This window comes from Callionymus lyra, chromosome 10, assembly GCF_982586985.1.
Source record: "Callionymus lyra chromosome 10, fCalLyr1.hap1.1, whole genome shotgun sequence".
NCBI lineage: Eukaryota > Metazoa > Chordata > Actinopteri > Syngnathiformes > Callionymidae > Callionymus > Callionymus lyra.
In genome coordinates this window covers 11,074,458-11,097,261 of record NC_141827.1, presented here as the reverse complement: position 1 = coordinate 11,097,261, position 22,804 = coordinate 11,074,458, and the positions used below count along the sequence as shown (strand labels likewise).

At 37.3% G+C, this 22,804-nt stretch overlaps 2 protein-coding genes across 4 annotated transcripts in view; one reads left to right on the top strand and one right to left on the bottom strand.

Moving 5' to 3' along the window:
• The window catches only part of LOC148070298 (sodium- and chloride-dependent GABA transporter 2-like), a 33,536-nt gene extending 19,767 nt beyond the window's left edge, over positions 1 to 13,769 (bottom strand). The window contains exons 1-5 of one of the 2 annotated variants that reach the window (XM_087801495.1): positions 13,617 to 13,769; positions 7,424 to 7,509; positions 6,921 to 7,105; positions 6,690 to 6,824; positions 531 to 671 (exon numbers count right to left, since the gene is read on the bottom strand). In XM_087801495.1, the coding sequence (XP_087657621.1) occupies positions 531 to 671; positions 6,690 to 6,824; positions 6,921 to 7,105; positions 7,424 to 7,431 (469 nt within the window). In that variant the 5' untranslated portion in view covers positions 7,432 to 7,509; positions 13,617 to 13,769. Of the gene's footprint in view, positions 1 to 530; positions 672 to 6,689; positions 6,825 to 6,920; positions 7,106 to 7,423; positions 7,510 to 11,115; positions 12,206 to 13,616 lie in introns of those variants that run through there. The other variant, XM_087801494.1, reaches the window with a different exon arrangement.
• The window catches only part of ppil1 (peptidylprolyl isomerase (cyclophilin)-like 1), an 84,361-nt gene that overhangs the window by 31,382 nt on the left and 30,175 nt on the right, over positions 1 to 22,804 (top strand). The window lies entirely within an intron of this gene.

The following is a 22,804-nucleotide window of genomic DNA, read 5'->3' as shown; positions in this document are numbered from 1 at the left end:
TGAAGCTTCATCCATCCATCACTAAAAAGAATTCCAACTCTCAACAGCAGGGGGAGTTTTGTCAAACTATGATCAGGTGTTGATTGACACCATTCTTGAAAGACACTGTCATCATTTACTCAACCTCATGTCGACAAAGTGTTGGGATTATTTTCAAAGTCATCTGTTTATCTAAGAGTCATAGACAAAACTGTTTGTTCATTTTAATGTAGCAACTTGAGCTCAGTTGTCTTTGTCCAAAAAGACTCCTAAAAACATCTAAATACCTCTGTGGTACTCACAACGTTTTCTCTTGTATTAAAGTCTCAAAGCAAAGAATTTTTATAGACTTGTTTACGTTTTTTCCAAAGCTTTTTTATATGTCGAGGCTTCAATCCAAGGGGGAGCGTTACAGGCAACAAGTATGGAGGTATTTAGATGGTTTTTTCTGTTTCTTTTTGGACGAAAAAAAGGATAGAAAACTGGTGTATTTGGGTGTAAACCATACATTTGACGGAAGATAGATTTTGTGCTGAAGGATAGTTTGTTACCTGTGTTCCAGGTGTTCCGGCAGCTGGCCCAGGGGACTTCGGCACTGAAGGACGAGAACAGGTAGAAGAAGGCCCAGGCCTGGATGACGATGTACGACACAGCGGCGTACGCGATCACCACCTGCGTGGCGTAGCCGATACCTGGCGAGAAAACAAACCACGTTTTTTTTAATGACATCATCGTGGAAGAAAGTCAACAGGAAGAGGCGTAAACTTGGATCCACCACTAGGTGTCCACATGGCGTGTGGTCAATGTAACATAAAGTCTTTGTGTGATAAAATGTACTTTTTTTTAAAGACTTTGTGGATTATATAAGGTTTATATGAATCACACGTTCTAACTTGGTGACTGTGGTGGGGGGGGGGGGGGGGGGCTTGGTGAGGGTCCCACCGACTCTGCTGGTCACGGTGGGACGCGCTGGGACTTGTTGCAGTTGTGACAACAATGTAGAAGGTTGTTGCTATTGCAAAATTACTGCCAATTTCTTTTCTTTTTTCCGCAAGGTCCTGGTGTCCAATCCCACGTGTTGTTGGGGGAAAATCCCAGTCTTGACACGCTTTACAGTAGACTTGATGTTCTGCTGGAAAATGTGCTCGGTTACAGGACTCAACTGTAACTTGTCACGATGATCCTTCTTTTATTGCTTGTGACTCTTTTTTGACTCCATATTCTTTGTGTTTGCTGGCTTTTATTCTGTAAATCTTCAGATATTTATAGTTTCCATTTTTAATCTCTTTGGATGAATGGTCTTTTCTGAGATTCCTTTTTTTTTTTCCAGATTAATGTTTCAATTAAACTTTTAAATCAGTTATTCTTCACTATTTTAGATTCTTAATCCATTTATTAGGTTGAAAATGATGGATTTCTTTGGAAATTCTATGATTTTACATGTATTTTTAGTATTTATATATAGTATTTGTCTTTTAGAGTTTTTAAATCTGTAGGTATTTTGAAATGTTTTAATTGCTTTTGATTGTTCAAGCGCTTTGTGACCCTGGTCAAGAAAAGGTGCTTTACAAATAACTATTACCTACTTACTTACTTACTATTATGTACACAAAAAAAAGTGTATATGTTTAAAATAATGACTGATAACAGGAGGAGATTCAAACAAAAACTAATAAAACAAAAATAAATCCTTTTTATATCAAATTATGATGCAGTAGAGCAGGATGTTTTAATTTTTTCCAATTAAAATTCTCTTCACGCCTTTATTAACAGTATATATATATATATATATATATATAATTAATTAACAGTTTAAACACTAGATTATAACACCTTGTCACCTGTGGAACGTACAGTACAAACATCATCCAACTGTTCAAAACGGTAATGTCAATCAAACGGCTATTTTCCCCCCCGGCATACATCTCTATTTGGTCTGTGAATGAGTAACGTCCAGTGCCTGAGGCGAGGGACATTCTAAACAAAGGGGTCGGATATGAATAAATAAATATGAATCACAACGTTGTGAAGATCACCTATCCCACCTTTGACTCACGCCGTCTAATCAAAAGCTCCTGACATGAGTGCAACGGTGGACCTTGAGCGCCACAAATTAACTGAAATAAGATTAGGATTAAAAAAAGATAAAAAATTCTAGAAATAATTACTGAGTATTTCACAGAAAGTCTGTTGACAATTGTTGTGTAAAGCAGGTTATCCAAGATTAGGAAGGATTTGGAGCCGACATGTGATGGAAGCGTGTTTCGCTGACACAGTAAAATGTCACGTTAAGATCCTGCGAACATGAAGGTTTTGATAAGAGTGTTTTTTAAATCATTCTTAAACCTATTGAGTCTTCCTCAGCGGCGGCTCGCTCTGAGGCCGTGAAGAGGCTCACGCCATATGGCCCTGGATTATTAAGGTCACAGGGCATGTTTTTGTATATTATTGACAAAGCGTCCGCAGCACGAGGCACATTCTACAGCAGTTGGCGTCCATTTATCTTGACCGCCGTGATGCCGTCAGCAGCGAAAACTCGAGGTCAACGCGGTGATTGTTGATTCCATTCATCGAGGCTGAAAGTTAACCTCCTGCATTACCGTGAGCCCCTTCAATTAACAGTAAACCCGGAATTTTAAACATTAAATTGAGGCTGGAGAATTTTTACTTTTAACTTTAACTTTGAACACATTACCGCGTCAGCTCTGTTGATCACATGACTATAATGAGCCAATTAAAAGATTTGTGTTGAATGACACGTAAAGCGTCTTTCAGCACATTGTCCTTTTAAATAAATAAACTCAAAATAAAGACAGAATTTGTAAAAAAAAAAAAAAAAAAGAAAAGAAAAAAAAAAAGCCCTCGGGTCGACTTTTCCTCACCAAATAAAAAGAAAATCTGTTTCACGGTTAAACTGAAGCGAGTACATTTGAAAGTCAAAACACAACATTGAAGAGAAAAAATATAGAGAAAATATTGTCGATTAGATATTTTAATTTACCTAAAATACAGTTTACTATAGGTATATACTATAGGTTTATTAAAATTTAAAAAAAAAAATGTCTTAGGAAAGTTTAGGGTGAGGGCAACGGTTAAGGGTAAGGGTAAGGGTAAAGGTGAGTGGGAGGGGAAGGGGAAGGGGAAGGCGGAGGGTTAGGGTTAGGGTGAGGGTTAGGATTAGGGTAAGAGGAGGGGTGGAGTAAGGGTTAGGGTGAGGGTTAGGGTTAGGGTTAGGGTTAGGGTTAGGGTTAGGGTTAGGGTTAAGGTTAAGGTTAGGGTTAGGGTTATGGTTATGGTTAGGGTTAGGGTTAGGGTTAGGGTTAGGGTTAGGGTTAGGGTTAAGGTTAAGGTTAGGGTTAGGGTTATGGTTATGGTTAGGGTTAGAGTAAGGGCCAGGGTAAGGGTGAGGCTTAGGGTGAGGGTGAGGGTGAGGGTTAGGGTTAGGGTTAGGGTTAGGGTTAGGGTTAGGGTTAGGGTTAGGGTTAGGGTTAGGGTTAGGGTTAGGGTTAGGCGGAGAGGGAGAGTGAGGGTTAGGGTGAGGGTGAGGGTGACGGTTAGGGTTGAAGTTTATTGTTTCAATATGATCTCTAGTTATCAGTGAAATGTGTCAATTTTGTAATAGTATGATTTATTTCTCTCTTACTTTTTCTCTTTAAACTTCAGGGGCCTCATCAAAGGTTCCATGTGTGGCTCTGCCGTCTCTTGTTCTGGTCAATCCTTAAGTTTTATTTAGAAATGTTTACTTTTAAAACTAACCAAAAAAACACTACTTTCTATCTCCTTGGCAGAGGTATTTGTGTAGATGTACATCTTTTACAAGAACGTGTTCGATGAGACAATTTCTTAAAAAAAAGTCCTTCAGTTCCTCATCAGTTGTTTGATGTTTTCAAAGGTCTGAGGAAAATCAGATTGTGTGTGTGTGTGTGTCTGTCTGTATCTGTGTGTGTGTTTCTCTCAAGGTTATAATGCAACACAAAAGAGAGCTTGTTAGGATCTGTTGAGGATTGTTTTGTTCACAGCACTCAGGGAGGGAGAGGAGGTGTCCTACATCAAGAGACATTTCTGTCCATTTCCACTTTCCTCTGACAAAGGAATGTCTCTTAACAGTTGCTGCCCCCTCACACACACAACCTTGTACTGGACTCATTCTATCCAGAATTGTGCAAAAGGTGAGAACTGGATCAGGGCTGACGTTGAGAGAAGCGCTCGGATGTCTCCCGTCGTTGCCAGCTGGCTGTACATCGCCCGTCTGAGGTTCACTGTCTTGTCGCGGGGGTTAAAGTTCAAGACCCTTGAGCAACACAAGGCGAAAATTCACGGAGCCAAACCTTTTGGTTTTTCACCCGGGTCTGTCGGTGCCAAAAGGATACTTGGCCCGGGTCGGGAACTGACGGGATCCGAATAGACACCTCGTTTTTATAAGCTTACCGCAAACACAAAGAGCGGAATCCGAGAAACGCAATGGACGGACGATAATGCAATGAAACCGGAATTCACAGACTCCTGGAGCAGAAACGAAACAGGTGGCGACTCACGAAGGAGCCGCACATCAGGGAGAAAAACACAAGCCCTTTGTCGGGCGCATCGCATCAAGAACCTACTCTCTGTTATTACATCTCTGTTATTGAGTGTTGGATCACAAAGGCTGCACTGTGTGTGAGATTAGATACTGGCTTATCAGAGGCTCAGGGTTTACGCAATAATAGGACGTTTGTCTCCCAGATCATCTCACGCCCATTGAGACTTCTTTGATATAGATTTATCGTAGCCACCGGAGCTAAGTTCAAATTTTCCCACCTACATCATCTGTGAGGACATTTTAAGGATCGTGATGAAAGGATTAAGTAAAAAGACGTCAGCACTGAAGTCGTACCCGCAACCCCAAGTGCTTTTTACCTAATAAAACTAAAACCATCAACATCAACTGATATAAACAAGCAGTAAATAAATGACTTTATTGGGCCAGTGAGCCACAATGAATGCCTGCTCTTTTGCCTAATAGATAACTATGATGTTATATATGTTTATATAGTAATATGGCCGTTTTTATAACATTATTGCAAATTCATATTATAGTTTATCATATAATATAACAGGAATGTGTTGTGTTGGAAGTACAGAAAATAATAGTTTAAAAAAGTATTATGAATAAAATAATAAAAGAGATGAATAAATAAAAATGAATAAATAAAAGTAAATAAAAAAGACATTCAAATTAATAAAAAGGCATCACCATAAAATGACACACAAATAAATAATGAATAGTTAATTAAAAGTAAAAAATATTCATGATCCAATTAATCTGTCTTTAACTTTAACCAGTGGAAATGCGACGTATCAATACAGTCAAGGAAGGGATATTTTTGTGTTTTGGATTATCATCTGGATCCAAAAATATTTTTGAGGGATTCGTCACACAGAGATAGTTAATGCTAGCGCTCCCCGTTGTCCTATTGATCTCATTGCTATTAACTATTTAAATGTCGGAATACCATCTGGATCTAAACATATTTTGAGGGATTTGTCACAAAGAAAGCGATCTTTCGTGCTGGCGCCACCCGTTGTCTCATTGAGCTCATTACTATCAACTGTGTTTCAAATGTTGGATTACCATCTGGATCCAAAAATATTTTAAGAGATTGATCACAAAAAGAGAGATAGTTAATGCTAGCGCCCACCCGTTGTCTCTTTGAGCTCATTTATATCAACTGTGTTTCAAATGTTGGATTACCATCTGGATCCAAAAATATTTGAAGGATTCGTCACAAAGAGAAAAAGATAGTTTGTGCTTGCACCAACTGTTGTCTCATTAAGCTTATTGCTATTAACTGTGTTTCAAATGTTGGAATACCATCTGGATCCAAAAAAAATTTGAGGGATTCGTCACAACGAGAATAAGATATTTCGTGCTGGCGCCACCTGTTGTCTCATTAAGCTTATTGCTATCAATTGTGTTATAAATTCCGGAATACCATCTGGATCCAAATATATTTTGAAGGATTCGTCACAAAGAGAATAAGATATTTTGTGCTGGCGCCACCTGTTGTCTCATTGAGCTTATTGCTATCAACTGTTTCAAATACTAAAGAATGTGAATTTAATTCATGAGATAAAAGTGGTGAAATAATCTTGGGAAATAAAAAAAAACATGGCTGTCTACACTTGCCGAGTGCTTTTACAGTGACTCATGATGAGAAGAAAAATATCTTTTCGTTTCAGTTCATTGAAAAATGTTGAAAGTCATTTCTCATGGAACAGACTTTCATCTTCTCTGCCAACAAAAGACTTTTCATGAAAAGAAAGTGATAAAAAATGTGCTGTTTTTATGACGCCAGGAAGTGTATTTTGTGGGATCAGAGCGCTGGGATCAGGACTCGGGGGGGAAACACAGAGCATGGGAATTAGCAAATAAAAAAAAATAAAAAAAGAAAAGAAAGAAAAAGAAGTCCTCTTTGTTCTTCTTTCTTTTAAAAACCTTACGTTTCTATTTTAGGAGGACTTGCTGAGAGATGGGATCTTGTTTGACCACAAGAAAGAAGGTAGCCCCCCCACCCTCGTCCCCCCATTTAGGTTGCGTAAGTAAGATAAGAGAAGAGACAGAAAAACAAAAAATTTGTGTGGTCAAGTGTTATCTAACTTGTATATCGATATGGGGAAGTGGAGAGGCTCGGTCATGCTCGCGCATTTATACTTCCTCTTCGTCGACTTACCTTCCATCAAAGGGCAGAAGTGTCTCCAGCAAGTGATGCATCCTTGAGACGTGTACTGTCCCATAGCCGTCTCCAGGAGGAACATGGGAATACCACAGGACAGGAGAAACAGGACGTACGGAACCAGAAATGCACCTGATAAAAGATGCCAAAAAAAACAAAAAAAATGAGCTCTTTATTAAGATGAGATTGCAACAAAAGTCAGGACCATCGGACGCCGCCGTCTCTTACCTCCCCCATTTTTGTAGCACAAGTAGGGAAACCTCCAGAGATTCCCCAATCCGACCAGGGTCCCGGCCACGGCCAACAGGAATTCCAACTTGTTTGCCCACTGGCCCCGGTCCAGAAGCTGCGTCTTCTTCCCCAAACTGTTATCTGGTGCAGGCACATCCAGGCTGCGTCCTTTCAGGAATTCCCTTGACATGGTGGAGGAGAGGAGTAAAAAAAAAAAAAAAAAAAGAAGCGAGAGTCAGCAACAGTTTCCTGCTCTCTCTTCCACGCGTGGAGGGAGAAAAAGAAACAGCTCTGGACTCTAGCGGTAAGTGAAAATTACTCAGCTGACCGGTTTTTTGGCTGTAGAGACCAGCATTGTTTATTTAGTTGTGGAACTTAAGGGATGGAAAGTTTGACAAAGCAGCACACATTCACGCTTTAGCTTTTTTTTTTTTTATTCTCTCTCCAGATTAAAGCATTCGAGCAACAGGGAATAAAAAAAAAAAGCATCGTGTACTTACCCCTCCATCACAAAGCCCCCTCCCCCAAGAGTTGCTTACAGCAACAACAAACAGATCTGTATTCCTCTCGGCCGGCTGCGGGATCGCTAGAAAAACATGACATGAGCAGGAGGAGAGTGAGAAAAAAAGAAGAGCAGGTTGGGTTTCCTTCGGCTCCTCGGTCAACAAGCAATTGTCAGATTTGCCGTGCGCACCATGAGGTCTGTGCAGAAGAAAAAAAAAAAAAGTGTTTGGCTCTGACAAAGGTCGTGGCTATGCCACTTCCCTGCAGTAATTTTCCACTGAGACAGGAGCAGCTCGTGTCATTGAGATTAGCATAGTTGCTAACAACTAAACCAAATCAGCTGAGCCGCCAGAGACTGTAAACAGCCTTCATTTATCTGCCAACTGGGAGTTTTGGGCGCTTTGGGTCATAAATCAGGCAAGAAAATTTCTAAACTCTCAGTGATGTGTGAGAAGAAGATTCTCGTTGTCTTCTCTGTGCATTGTTTGATCTTCCTCTTCCGCTTGCATTTGTCCCCCCATCATAAGAACTGTTGTAGACGATAAACATCGTCTATACAATGTTTAAAGAATGCCCTCATAAACATTCTTATCTCCTCGTGTTGCCATGAGGATCTGAAAATTCTTCCTCTCCCCGGTTGATTGATTGAAACTCTTGCAAATAATTCACAAGAATAAAATTTTGTTCATTTCCTTTTCATTATTTATGGGTAAAAAGAGTGATTTTTTTTTTGCATCTCGTGTCTATCTTGAAGCAACACCTTCAAGTCTGTCACAGTGGTTCTCGGTTGGATTTCACGGAATCCGTCAAATAATATTCCTTTAATTAAAAGTTGAATCAATTTCACACGTTATTTATCAAGTCGTTCACATGAAGGATGTTCTGCTGTCATGCTTTCTTTTTTTAAACTCTTCTCACATGATTTCCTGCTGTTGTGAAACTAGCGGCGCTGGTGCGGATGTAAATAAAACAAAGTTAACAAAGTTGAAAAAGAAAAAAAAAAAGGTACAGCAACAGGTGCTCGGATGGAAATACTGCCTTCAGACACATTTCTAAATACAGACACAAACACTGATACAGCTACAACAGTAGTACCATAGTAGACCATGAATAACCTCAACTTTGAATACAAACCAAACCTGTTTTTTATTTATTTTATTTGAAGTATTTATTTCGATCTTAGATGTGGATCTAATTAGAGATTTTAAAAAAATATGTCACAGGGGAAATTTCATCATCTACCGCTTTATCCCTTAAGGGGTCACAGGGAGACTGGAGCCTATCCCAGTATCATAGGGCGAGAGGCAGGGGACACCCTGGACAGGTGCCAGTCTGTTGCAGGGCACACACAAAGACAGACAACCATTCACACACACTCTCATACCTACCTACCCATACAATTTTCCCAAAGTTCTCAATCAACCTCACTGGGGAAAATCAGACTTAAAATTTAAATTAAATTAAAATAATTAAAAATAATGATTTATTATGTAACAGTAATTAATATTTTCAATTTTTTTTTTTTTTTTCCTGCTGCAAATAATAAATGAGAAAAAATGCAAAATAACATAGTTTATTCTATTTTTACTGATATTTATGAAGATAAATTCTATATAAATATACATTCATTTCCCAGACTTATATGACTTCCCCTTGGAAAAACAACAGATGTTTGTCATTCTGATGAACAATCATGAGATTTTCACTCACATTATTATTTTTACCTCAGAACACATGATTTTTGAACCATGGAATTATAAACACATGATTTCCATTGTGTTGTTGTTCTCTTTTTTTTTTCTTCATGACTCACTGTAAGTGGAAAACAAGGAAGAGAACTTCGATTCACATTCTACTTGTATTAAAGTCATTTTTTTGTTCCTTACCTACTTTTTTTATCCTAGAATTGTACGCATAATTCTTCTAACTTCTAAGAAGATTTTTCTTCTGTTATCTGTCCTAAATAAAAACATATTTTTCACACGTCTTTCAATAGTCCTACACAATATGCCTCCTTTACTCTTTCACTTCCGATTTGAATCTGCATTATACCACCGGTGGTTGTATTATCTGGATCTGTGGTTTCCACCCAATGGTCATTTCCATCGGGCAGGAAAATCCTCGCCCTCCCTGCCCTCGGTAAAGATGGTGAGGGGTGAATTGAGGTCGTTGGGCGGGAATGTGGCCAAGTGCTTCAGGGAAGAGCAGCTGCCTCTCTAGTACGACCTGTGACCCCTGCAGTGGTCGCTCTCTTCAGCTTCTAATGTATCTTCTCGCGTCAAAAGAAAATATGAATTTAATTGACGACGGGTTGGAAACAATCACAGGCGAGCCAGATGGTTTGACTCAAAGCAGATTAATACTGATGTTCATGACCTATAAAGATGTGTTTAAGATAAGATAAGGGACAGAGATTGTTGACGTCTACAATAATAAAGACTTTAAATAACGGCAAAACTATAAGAAATAAATATGTTTGGTAAGGATGACAAAAACAAAGATAATTAAGATAAATCGAGCTAAAACTGAAAAAAAAAGAAAATTTGACACCTATAAAGATGTGTTTAAGATAAATTAAGATAAGAAACAGAGATTATTTAGCACTACAATTTTTCACAGACTTTTAATAAGGTTTAAGGATAATAAATATGTTTGTAAACGATGACGAACACAAAGATAATTAACTTAGATCAAACTAAAAATGAAGAAAAAAAAAAGTTAATACATATAAAGCTGTGTTTAAGATAAGATAAGATAAGAAACAGAGATTATTGATGTCTACAATTATACACAGACTTTTAATAAAGTTTAAGGAAAGAAATATGTTTGGAAAGGATGACGAACACAAAGATAATTAAGATAAATCAAACTAAAAAAGGAGGAAAAAACACAAGTTTATAAATATAAATGTGTTTTTAAGATAAAATAAGATAAGGAACAATGATTATTGAAGTCTTTTTTATACACATACTTTTAATAAAGTTTAAGATAAATAAATATGTTTGGAAAGGATGACGAACACAAAGATAATTAAGATAAATCAAACTAATAATGAAAGAAAACAAAAGTTCATAGCTATAAAGATGTGTTTAAGATAAATTAAGATAAGAAACAGAGATTATTGATGTCTACAATTATACACAGACTTTTAATAAAGTTTAAGGAAAGAAATATGTTTGGAAAGGAAGACGAACACAAAGACAATTAAGATAAATCAAACTAAAAAAGGAGGAAACAACACAAGTTTATAAATATAAATATGTTTTTAAGATAAAATAAGATAAGGAACAATGATTATTGATGTCTTTATTATACACAGGCTTTAAATAAAGTTTAAGGCGAGAGTTTGGTAAAAAAAAACATATTTTGTCCTCTTGTGTGATTGAGCTGCGCGGCCCTGATGTGCGCTCGAGTACTGAGACCCACAAGTGTGCGTTTGTGAGTCTCCACCACGTCTCAATGTTACAAGACGTTTACGACTCTGGAGAACCTGAGCCGTGACAGTTGAGCAGGACGTTGTGTGATGTGATCCGGAGTCAAAGTGGTCACAGGAGACGCGAGGTGTCTATGAATGTGGTCGTGTCGTGTCGCGAGTGACGAAACACTGAATAATGGATGAGCGAAGATGAACGAGGCTGGAGAGGAAGACACACCGGACAATAAACGAGAGAAACACAGAGACTCAAACCTGTGTTGCAGAAGATTCATGTGACGACCAAAGCAAGACTCCCTGATGCCGGTCTCTTCGTGGCAAAGGTTTTAATAAAATTGTTTCACAGATTAGAAGGTCCGGGTGTTGCCGAAAGATTATAGAACCACATTTTAATCAAGCTTCAAAGAAGGGACAAATGTCGAGCCTCTTGCCAAGTAATGGAAAGCAGGCCGGCCGACCACAGGCCCAACCAATGATAACCCAATATTTATTTTTTGAATTTTATGTTCTGACTTTCAGGATCAACGAGGTTCTCAGATAACAAGTCCGACACCCCCACATATACACACACACACACCCACACACACACACACACACACACCCTCCCCTCGAGGGTTTCAGTTGTTTCTTTTCCCTTTATGTTTTGGCGATGCCTGTTTTTTGTTAATGACTTTCCAAAAGTTTCGTGAGCCGGAGGCAAAGAGGGTCGATGGTGAGCTCAGCCTCAGCCGTGATTGGACGATGCCGTGTGTGACTAACGCTGATCTAATCTGGAGGGAAGATGACACGTCTGTTAAAAGGGAAACTTCCTCGTGTGAAGGAGGGAAAAACACGCGATGAAAAAGTGAGCAAGTTTTTTAATAAACAGATCCAACACTGCCAGATTTTTCAATGATGGTTTCGACTTTTTTATTCCCACCGAAAAATCCACTACTTCAGAGAGTTAATTGCAAATACAAGAAGAATGTGAAGCACTGAGCTCTTGGCTCTTGTTTTCTTCTCATGCTGCTTTCTTTTTTTATTAGTTTCACCACGACCGCCCCTTCTCTTTTAGTTTCCTCTACTTCCTGAAAAGCCTCTGAATTTCCTGTGTTGTTAAAAAAAAAAAAGAAGCATTTTCTCTGTTTTTATCTCTCTCCTGTGAACGCTCCAGAACCGTCATGGATCAAGAGAACTCTGGTATTTCCTTCCATCACAGGAGGGCGAGATCAAGTGGTTGATGTCATCTTCATGGACGTGAATTAAAGTATTAAAGTACACACTTGCTAATAAAGATGTCTAAGAAATACAACTCATGTTTCAGTGCAAACACATGTGCGATACAGTGGCATCTGCTGGTGGAATTGGGTATTGCAGCTTCTAATATTAAAAAACGTACAACATGTTAGGAGTGTGTGTGTGTTTGTTGCATTCATTAAATGTCTTACAAACTAAAACCCTTCGACAAAATCAATATATAAACTACAGATTGAAAAGGTTCAGGGGGCGGTAAACTCCATTGGGTCAAGGGAAGGGGGGCAGAAGACCCCTGTTAAATATCAATGGTGACAACATTTCAACCATATATATATAACATAAACATATACATCACTATTACTAAAAAGGGACATTTTCATAGATTTGAAGAAAGAAAGAGAGATGAAGAAAGAGGAGTAAGTTAAAGGGAAAGGGGGCAAATACGCCTAATTATAACCTTTATTTTGTTATGTTTATTTGAGTAAATCTAGTTAATTTTGTTTTCTCTCCTTGTTTTCCATCTCTTTTCTTGCACCTTTGTATTTCTCCCTAAGTTTATCCATGTTTTATTTTTGTAAACAATGAATATTTTCGCAAATGAACGTATAGCAGAAGTTAGAATTGAATCAACAAAGAATGATTAATAACAACGAGAGCGGCTCTGTTTTGTCAACATAAAATGAACAGTAAAAAAAAAAGAAGAGGAAATACATATCCGGAAATAGAATTTAAAAATCACTTACAGTCACTCAGGTTTCCTCCCACTTTCCAAAAGGATAAAACTCAAATAATAAAGCTGTCACACGAATCACGAAGGATGTTGGATCTCAATGAAAGAATGAAATAGGATTTCTTTACATTTAAAGAATAAATAAATAAATAAAAGTATATGATTTCAAACAAAGGTTGAGATCTGCTAAATACAACTTGTGTTAATAAAAAACAGTTGTGTATGTTCATTTTTTCTTGTGCGTTAAAAAGGAGGCGGCAGCTTGTGGAACCCTGCAGGTATTTCTACTGAACACATGTGTGTAACTTGATATGACTTTTAATTGGACTGATGTAAAGTCCGGTTCACGTGGAAACACACTGGTCTCTGGAGACCAACAAAGGATGGGGAGGGGGTGCAGTGGCCATGAGAAACTATTTGAGAGGGAGGTGTGCGTTGAAGACGGTGACAGATGTCTCTCTGGATTTCGGCCGTTAGACATGAACATCAAGGGTCTCAACAAAGGCTGCTTGCGTAAGTCGCCGGTGTGAAACTTGACCAGGATTCAAATTAAAGTGAAGTAGATCATGTTTGTGGTGAAAACTTCACCTGTAAACTGGAAATTTCAGAGGATCATGTTTCAGGCGCATTCAGTGTCTATCCCCAAACCCCCGACTCCAATGACAAACACACCTCTGAGGGCCACGCCGGCGTCCCCTTGCTGCTGAATAAAACATGCCCTTCTCAAGCCCTCATCATAAACGTGAGAAGAAGAAGAAGAAGAAGAAGAAGAAGGACTCGCTCGTCTTACCTTGGATCCTGTGGCATCGATTCCAGGAGCGTTTGGCAATAGTGGGGATTTTGTTGTCCTTATCTTACGGAACCTCCTCCAATCTTATCGAACCTGTCGGTCTGACACAGAAATGTTGGCGTGTGAGGCTTCGAGAAGATAAACGCTGTTGTCCCGGGGGAGTCTGGGACATGAAAGCCACACATGATCACACGTCACGATCACTCGTCTGACACTGGCGGACTCACATGGCGAGCTACGGGGCGACAAGCTGAATCAGTATTGACACAAAAAACATGTGGATTCCGTTACTGTTTTTTTTTTAACTGGTCTCAGAAACATGTGTTTGTACAATAATAAACCGAGAGGAGAGAAGAAAACAAAGAGTTTCCTGAAGGTCTATTTAAGTTTGATCACTTGATGAGACAAGGAGAAGTTAGAAGCTGCAACAAACATCTACTACGGTCTACTTTCTTTCTGTTTCTTGATGGATCTACTGACTCCTTCAAGAAACATCTTAAGACATTTTTATTTGTTCAGGCTTTTCCTTGATTTTCTTGAACTCCTGTGTTGTTCTCTGTTATCTTGATCTTTTAAGTCTATATTTTATTGAGCATTGCTTTGATTGTTTAAGCGCTTTGTGACCCTGGTCTAGAAAAGCGCTCTATAAATATAAATTACTTACTAACTTACAAACCAGGTGTTCTTCAAAATGAAGTGAGAGATAAGACTGAGAACACAAAGAAAGGTAAAGTCAGATTCATATCAAGCCGACCACCTTTGGCTTCATGCATCTCACTTTTGTGGAATTTCCTAAACGCACAACTGAGGGCACCACAGTGAAGAATTCTAGAACTGACTTAAAACCTTGTTTATTTGTCAGTGAACTGGATTGTGTATTTTCTAACGTGCCTGTTGCATCTTAAACCCAACATTTGTAACATTAAGTTTGAGAACACAAATACAAAACCACCAGATTCTACAGGAAATGCATTCATGGTTTAGGAGAGAAATTAATTAGCAGAAGCATCGAATTATTAATGACATGAATAAAATACACACCAGCAACGCAACATATGAATATGTGACGCACATAATGATCACATGACACACATAAACGATTATGTGACACACACACCAATCACTCAAATGATCACATGACACACATAAATGATTACGTGACACACACACACCAATTACTGAAATGATCACATGACTCACATACATGATTACGTGACACACACACACCAATTACTGAAATGATCACATGACTCACATACATGATTACGTGACACACACACACCAATTACTGAAATGATCACATGACACACATAAATGAGCATGTTACACCGACACCAATCACTCAAATTATCACATGACACACATAAATGAGCATGTTACACCGACACCAATCACTCAAATGATCACATGACACACATAAATGATTACGTGACACACACACACCAATTACTGAAATGATCACATGACACACATAAATGAGCATGTGACACACACACCAATCACTTAAAAGATCACATGACACACATATATGAACACTTGACACACATCAAACATTTAAATGATCACATAACACACATAATGATCACATGACACACCCACCAATTACTCAAATGATCACATGACTCACATAATTGATTACGTGACACTCACACCAATATCTCAAATGATCACATGACACACATCATTGATAACGTGACACGCACACGAATATCTCAAACGATCACATGACACACATCATTGATAACGTGACACGCACACGAATATCTCAAATGATCACATGACACACAAACGATTTCTTGACACACACAACAATCACTCAAATGATCACATGACACGCATAATGATCACATGAGACAAATAAATGATCACATGACAAACATAAAATGGCCATAAGACATAGATAAGGTCTGCACTAAAAAAGATAAATAATGATTAAACAAAATAACATGGATTGTGTATAAAGTTAATATTCTGTTCAGTGAAGTAGAAAAGTTTGAATCATGAGAAAAAATAATAAGAACAAATCTTTTCTCTGATCGAAAAACATCTTGTTGTTCGATTCAGTTAAAATTGTCTGATTGTAGTTGAAATTTCTACAGTGTATGATGTTAACAAAAATATTTTTAATAATATAATATATACAAAATGTAAATTTTACTGAAAATGATGTAAAGGACTTGTTTACAAACAAAAAAGGTGGTTCGTCGATCACACAAGTCTTCAATTTATGCATTAATGTACTCATATTTTCTGTCATGATTGACAGCTATGACTTAATAGTAGATTTTAATATTTAAAACTTATCTGCGTTAAAGTTGCATAGTCAGTATGATTCTAAATATTTTTGTTTTAGTAAAAATCAAGAAGAGTATTCAGTATAAAGTATTTGCTGATCAAATCCAGACAAAGTGAATGTTTGTTATTCAGCGTGACTTTCTACAGTCTGTGTAATATCTTAAGTGTATTTGTGAGAATATTGTTGCTGCTTACCGGTCAATAAACAGCAGAGAAAAAACAGCTTTTGAGGCACAGCAGTAACGTGCCTCACCTCTAGGGGCGTACGTAACTGTTTTTGCATTAGCTTCAACAGAAGAAACGTGGCTTGTTTTCTAACAGAGTGGTGTGAACGCAAACGGATTTCTCTCCTCTGGTCCGGAAGTGTGTTCAGGAACCATCAGTAGATTCTGATCCACAGACCTCAGAGCCCGAGCTGGGGTGTAAGTCTGGATCAGATCACTGAGGGAAGGAGGAGCCTGACCATGAACAGCTCTGAAAATAAGAACCACAACTTTTATTCAAATATATAAAATAAAGGTTCTTGTAGGAAAAGTTTGTTTGTGTCAGTGGCCATTGTTTCTTATGAAGGACTGGTGAGCCAACCAGAGACAGAGTAAGGCGAGTCATGAAGCTTCATGAAGCAGTGTCCTTACTGTTATAATTCAGCAGGTGGCGCTCTTGGCTGTGATATAAAAGGCGTAATACCAGCGTCCTGGAGGAGAGCAGAAAGGTGCCTTGTACCCAAAGAAATGGACTCCTCAGAAAATTAAGCTAGTTTCGTACTTTCTCTCTCCTGAGTGTGGAGTGCAAGGTGGTTGGGTGTTCCTCCATGATTCACGTCAGTAGGCCCTACAACAGGTCTGGCCGGTTACAACTCCCTCTGTCATCTATTGTTGAAGAGTTTAAGGTCATCAAGTGCAGGGTTGTGATGATGTTCAGAGACTCTGCCGATGATAAAGTTAGAGAGGCAGACGTCACTACAAGATCTGGACGCATGAGCTGAATCACCAGGCCAGCTACAGTCACTTAACAAGGGCCTGAGAAAGAGAGCATGTTTTCAGATAGTTACGGTCTTACTCTGTAATGTTTAAATGCATGTTTGTTATTCATTAAATAACGTCACTATTCTGTGATTCAATTTCACCCTGTTGATATGTTTCAGATCATTTCAAACGACACGTTCAACGTGCAAAATAACAACATATTATTACATTTGTATGTAAAAATGTATAGAAATTGATCATTAAAACACGACTGATTTTGACATTGTCAAAGGTGACAAAAATCCAAAATGATCCCAAGTTAAGATCAATGACTGCACACAGAATATCAACAATTCAATGTAGACTTTTGTAGAAATTAATTATTGAATCTTCATATATTATAAGTAAGTAAGTAAGTAAGTAATTCTTATTTGTATAGCGCTTTTCCAGACCAGGGTCACAAAGCGCTTAAACAATCAAAACAATATTCAATAAAGTATATATTTTAAAGATCAAGATAAAACTGATAACACAACAGGAGTTCCAGAAAATCAAGGAAAAGCCTGAACAAAAAAAAACGTCTTAAGATGTTTCTTAAAGGAGTAAGTAGATCATCAAGCGCAAAGAGAGAGGAAGATCGTTCCAAAGCTTAGGAGCAACAGCCTGAAAGGATTTCTCTCGAGGAACCATAAGTAGATTCTGATCCACAGACCTCAGAGCCCGAGCTGGGGTGTAAGGCTGGATCAGATCAGTGATGTGATGTGATGCATGTATGTATTATATGACATTGTCAAAGGTTTATGACACTTATTCCTAAAAATGTTCATTTAAAAACAACAAACAAAATAGAAATCAGAACCTGATCGTAATTTTTCTTGTTACATTCAATGATATATATTGTGAATTTTTTTTCTCTATAGAAATAAAAAAAAACACACTCAGCACCACATCCATGTTTTCATAGCTTCATTTAATATTGGAATACATTTACTTTTACAGCTCGGACAAATCCACACTCTATAGTTGATAAAAGTCAACAAATGTCAGGGTCACTTTGTTTTGGGGACGTGAGGCTGAGAAAGGCAGATAACTTATCCCGAGGAACGATGAAAAGAAACGCTCGGACAGAAGAAATGAAGCGTATTCTAGCGGCGCCGCGACGACTGCCTTGATAAGCCGTGGACGGACGACGTACAACGAATATCAAAGGAAACAAGTTCTTTCTTTTCAACAGAGACAAAAAGTTCAGGAAAATGAAATCAGAAATATTGAGGATGGTTCCACCTTCAGATGTGCATGTGTAGCTCCAGGAGAGTCACGAGTCAAGAGTACCTGCGGACTTTGACGTGCTCAAGCATATTTGGCACTCGTCCCATAAACTCATGGTTTTCGTTTACAAAGTTTAGGCAACTTTTTAATACACAAATGTGTCACAAAAGAAATGTACAGCTCAGGTCGGTAACCCACGACCCTCAGATTAACAGGAGACCAAACCGGAACCAAACCGGCCCCGATTAAACAAACAAACACAATAATAACAAGATATTACAGTTTTCTGATACTTCTGGAGATGTCGTCGATCGTGACGGATGGCGATGAAGATGAGGATGGAAACCCCTGATGAAGATGTTGCTGACCTTTTTCCACCCGCGATCTCACTACAATCTGGCGCGTTGAAACAAAAGAGTTTTCATGGGAGCAACATGTTTTCCAGCACATTTGACGACAGAGCAGTGGAGCAGCTTTGACATTCTTCAGTGGTTGGAGCAGCAGATGGTTACGCATCGCGACTGACAGAGTCTCTGCCTGATGACAGAGGCCTTCAGAAACGACGGTATCTCCAGCCATTTCTGCAATTTCTTTTTTTATTATTTAATATTTTCCAATTTGTAGCCTTTTAAATTCACTATACAATCGTTGGTATAATATTGCCACCATTCATTACTGAATTCAAAAAGCTAAGAATTATAAAAAAAAAAATGTAATTTAATTTTTGGAATTAGAATATCAAACTATATCTGTAAAAGAAAATTGAGTAATTTAGAAAATATGTAAATTAAATTATTTAAAAAGAAAAAAAAAAGTGTATATAAACTATTGCATTCAATTATTCATTAAAAACAAATTCAACCTTTCAATATAGACCATTATTGAATTAAATGCTTAAAAAAAACCACATTTCAATAATAAAATTAAATCAATCATTCAATATTTTAACGATATACTTCCATAAAAGTCAATTTCAGACGAGTAGATGAATGAATGAATCTTTAGCAACCTTTGCAAGAAACATGAAATAACAATCAGAGCTCAAATGGTACAATTTACGACAGTAATGGTAAATCAGTGCCTCACAAACTGCCATTTTGACTCTCCTCTAACTTTAAACCCCCTCAGCAGATTCACCTTGTTTTAGATGTGACTCAAACAGATATTTACAGATGATAGAAGAAACGACTAGCGAGAGTAACAACCTCTTCAACAGTGACAGCGACGATGAATCAAGTTTCTGGTCAATGGTTTGAATTATGGAACCATTTTTTAAACAACGTGCAGCCTTTAAATATGTCAATTATTTTATAACTGCTAACAAATATATTCGATTTAAAATCAGTTGAAAGTTCATCTTCCTTCCTCGGTTAAATAATAAAGACACTTTTTTTTTTCTTCAAAATAAAACAGCAGAGTTTCGGATATGAATATCATCCAAAAAAGTCACTCTGAGGTTTAAATAAAAAAAGAAGCTATTGGCACATTTTTCACTCCCCGGCAGGTTTTGACATCAGCAGTGACAGGTTGAGCAGGAAAAGGCACGGTGAGTTGGCTGAACACTCTTCTTCTTCTCAGCACATTAAACACAGATCAAGCCCTTTTCAAGAACCATCATTCCAGTTACAAAAAAACAGCTCACGGGAGTCGTTCGAAGAGCACGAGCGGAGGGTGATGCTTTCGACACTTCCCCAAGTAGTAATTACATCTGACGCTGGCTCAATGTAGTCACGCAAGGTTTTTAAAAATATCCTCTCGGTGATAAATCATAGGCAGAATCATGAGGAAAACAATCATGTGACAAAGTGTTTTCCGGCTGCTGGTAAACATCGGTAATGGCAACAGTTATGGCACTTGAAGAACACGACACATCATGACACACAGAGGTTTTGATTGAAGGAGAATTAAAAACAAAAAGAAATCAATTTGACGTACATGAAGAATGATCTGGACACGCGGCAGGCTCATGGAAGATGTCCATGGATGTCCATAGAGGACTTCTGTTCTATTTAAATGCAATATTTTAAGGGATAGTGATCGTCACTCATTCCTGGTCCTAATAAGTCTGATATTTAGAGGCAACAAATTCACTTGTTATTGCCACTTTTCATCATGTTTAGCCCTAAAACAAATGTTTACTTTCATTTCTATTTCCCTTTGTTGCCATCCCATTAAGAGTTGTGTGTCAAAAACTTCACAACAGACTCAGCGGAAATTCAGGGATTTTAAGATGCAAGCATTTATATTTTGGCCTCTTGTGTAAACACTGTTTCTATTTTTAATTGTTGTTTTTTAATGAATAAGAAAAGACAAATTCGGATAAAACTGGTGATTCGTAAAGTAGTTGTTAATTGATATATTTCAGCCCAAACACAACATTAAATCCACTTTACAAACAGATCAGTCGATAAAGAACTTAAAGTCATGACTTTATCCGTAATTTTTCAGGACGAGGTGAGATTTACAGTTTACTGTGATGTAAGAATCAGAAAGAAAAGATGTAAACGTTTTTTAAAAAAAAGGTTTTAAAGCACTTAAGTCTGTGAGGAGGTGGAACAACGAGGCACGTTTATCTTCTGCAGACACTCACTGCAGCAGCGGAACACTGACCTCTCCTGGACAAACTACGAACATCAGGAGGCATAAACCGTGAGCTTTAATTTGAAAAAGTCGGTAATTTAAAGTGTTATTCCTCCTTAATAGTTGATCTCAAGTACGCTTTTTATTCAATTTAATCTAATTAAATGATGCTTACAAACAGGTTAAACTATATGATGATTCTTAGATATGTATTATAAATAATAATAAATTCCCAATTATTATTTTGAAGGTGGCCAATACAAGAGAGTGAATTGTGATAAAAATCTTGTACAAAACATATAATATAAATATATTCATTGTCGATAAATATGCTGAAAGAAATACCAGAAAATGAGAGTTTGTTTTTTGTGACTGATCTTTTACAAAATAACGTATTAAATAAATAACGATAAAAGTTTTTTCCTTGAGTCTAACAAGATTTTTTTTTAATTAAAATATGTTCAATTGTTTTCTTGTCAAATGACTTCTGTAAGTATTTAATCCCGGTCCAAAATATATACTGACAACATGAGTGTACTAAACAGTGTGTACCTGTTTTCTTACACAATTAAATTGTGCTGCAGATTTGATCAAGATGATGACAAAACCACGTTGTTGCAATTAATATGTAATTTGTGTGGAATTTCATGGAATTCTGTGTTTTCTAAACAAGGAATACATTCTTAAATCTTTCCATACGTTTGTCTGTTTATGAACAGTTTCTTATTATTGCACTTAAACTATCGATGTGTTCTTTCCACAGGGACATATGTGAGGATTTTCAGCTTCGTTCGAAATCTTCCGAACTCTAACCATAGATTTATATTTAAATAGAATCAAACTCATTAAACTTGTCTGCGTGAGGCTGTGTGTCCGATCTCTTCAACACACTGATGATTGACAGGAGGTGGGATGCGATGATTAAACTTTCTCCACAGTCCCTTCAAAATGGCACGATTTTTTTCATATATATATTCAACTATTTTCTTGTCACTGAAAATATATAAATACAACCTCTCTCTCTCTCTGCGCTGAATAGAATCACAACAGTAACACACCAGTATCCAGGGATGAGTGGGAGAAAAACTTTGCTCTTCCCTCACACCTGGATAACGAAAATGCTGGTCATCAAGAAAATGTGTACAATTATGTTAATAAATAATAAAAATAAATAGATTTACTGGTAAACTTTACAAGATACTGGATCACACCTGATAGCTGATCAATACGTGCCCAGAGATGACAGCCTCATGGCATCAGTTGAGGTTTCATTGTCTTCGTCAACACATAGAAATAAGTCGGATATATTGGAGAGCAGACCCGGAGAGATGCTACTTTTTTCTTTTTTTCCCTAATGCACATGAAAGCGTGTGCTACTAATATTCCCGTTCATTCCCCGACCAGTGCAGGTTTTTTTTTCCTGTAGCATGACAAATACAATTCCTTGGGATCGAGTGCAAAAAATAGCTTCACTTTGAAAGATTGGTCAGCGAGCGTCTGAGGCGTGAATATCGACTCAGACTCTTTCACGACAGCAGTGTTTCACGTTCACCTGAGAGAAATCACTTATTATCTCATCATGATAAATGATTGTTTTCAGAATCAATAAAAGAGCTTTAAACTTGACTGGTTCTTTCTTCATTTACCTCCATGTATATAAGTGTAAACTTCAAAAAAATCAATCTTTTTTTTAAACTTATAATCATAATGTTGGAGAATCGACTGAAATTATAATAATTTGCTGATTTTGGTTTTCATTTCTAAATGAAGAACAATGTTATTAAACCTTTAAATGTTTTTTTTATTATATTTATTCATAAAGTTTATTTTAATACAACATAGAATGTAGTTCAGTGTTATGTGCTGTTATTAAATAAGATTTTCTTTCACAATATTTATAAAAAAGTTAGTTTTGTGTGTATTTTTAGAAAGAATTGGCTTCTTAGGGAAATACAAATCTGTAAAAGCCAAAACTTTATATTATTATATTAAACAGATCAACCACCCATAACTTCCAATGAAAAAACAAATAAAATAAATTAAATAAATAAGTAGTTTTTTAATATAATGCTTTTGAGA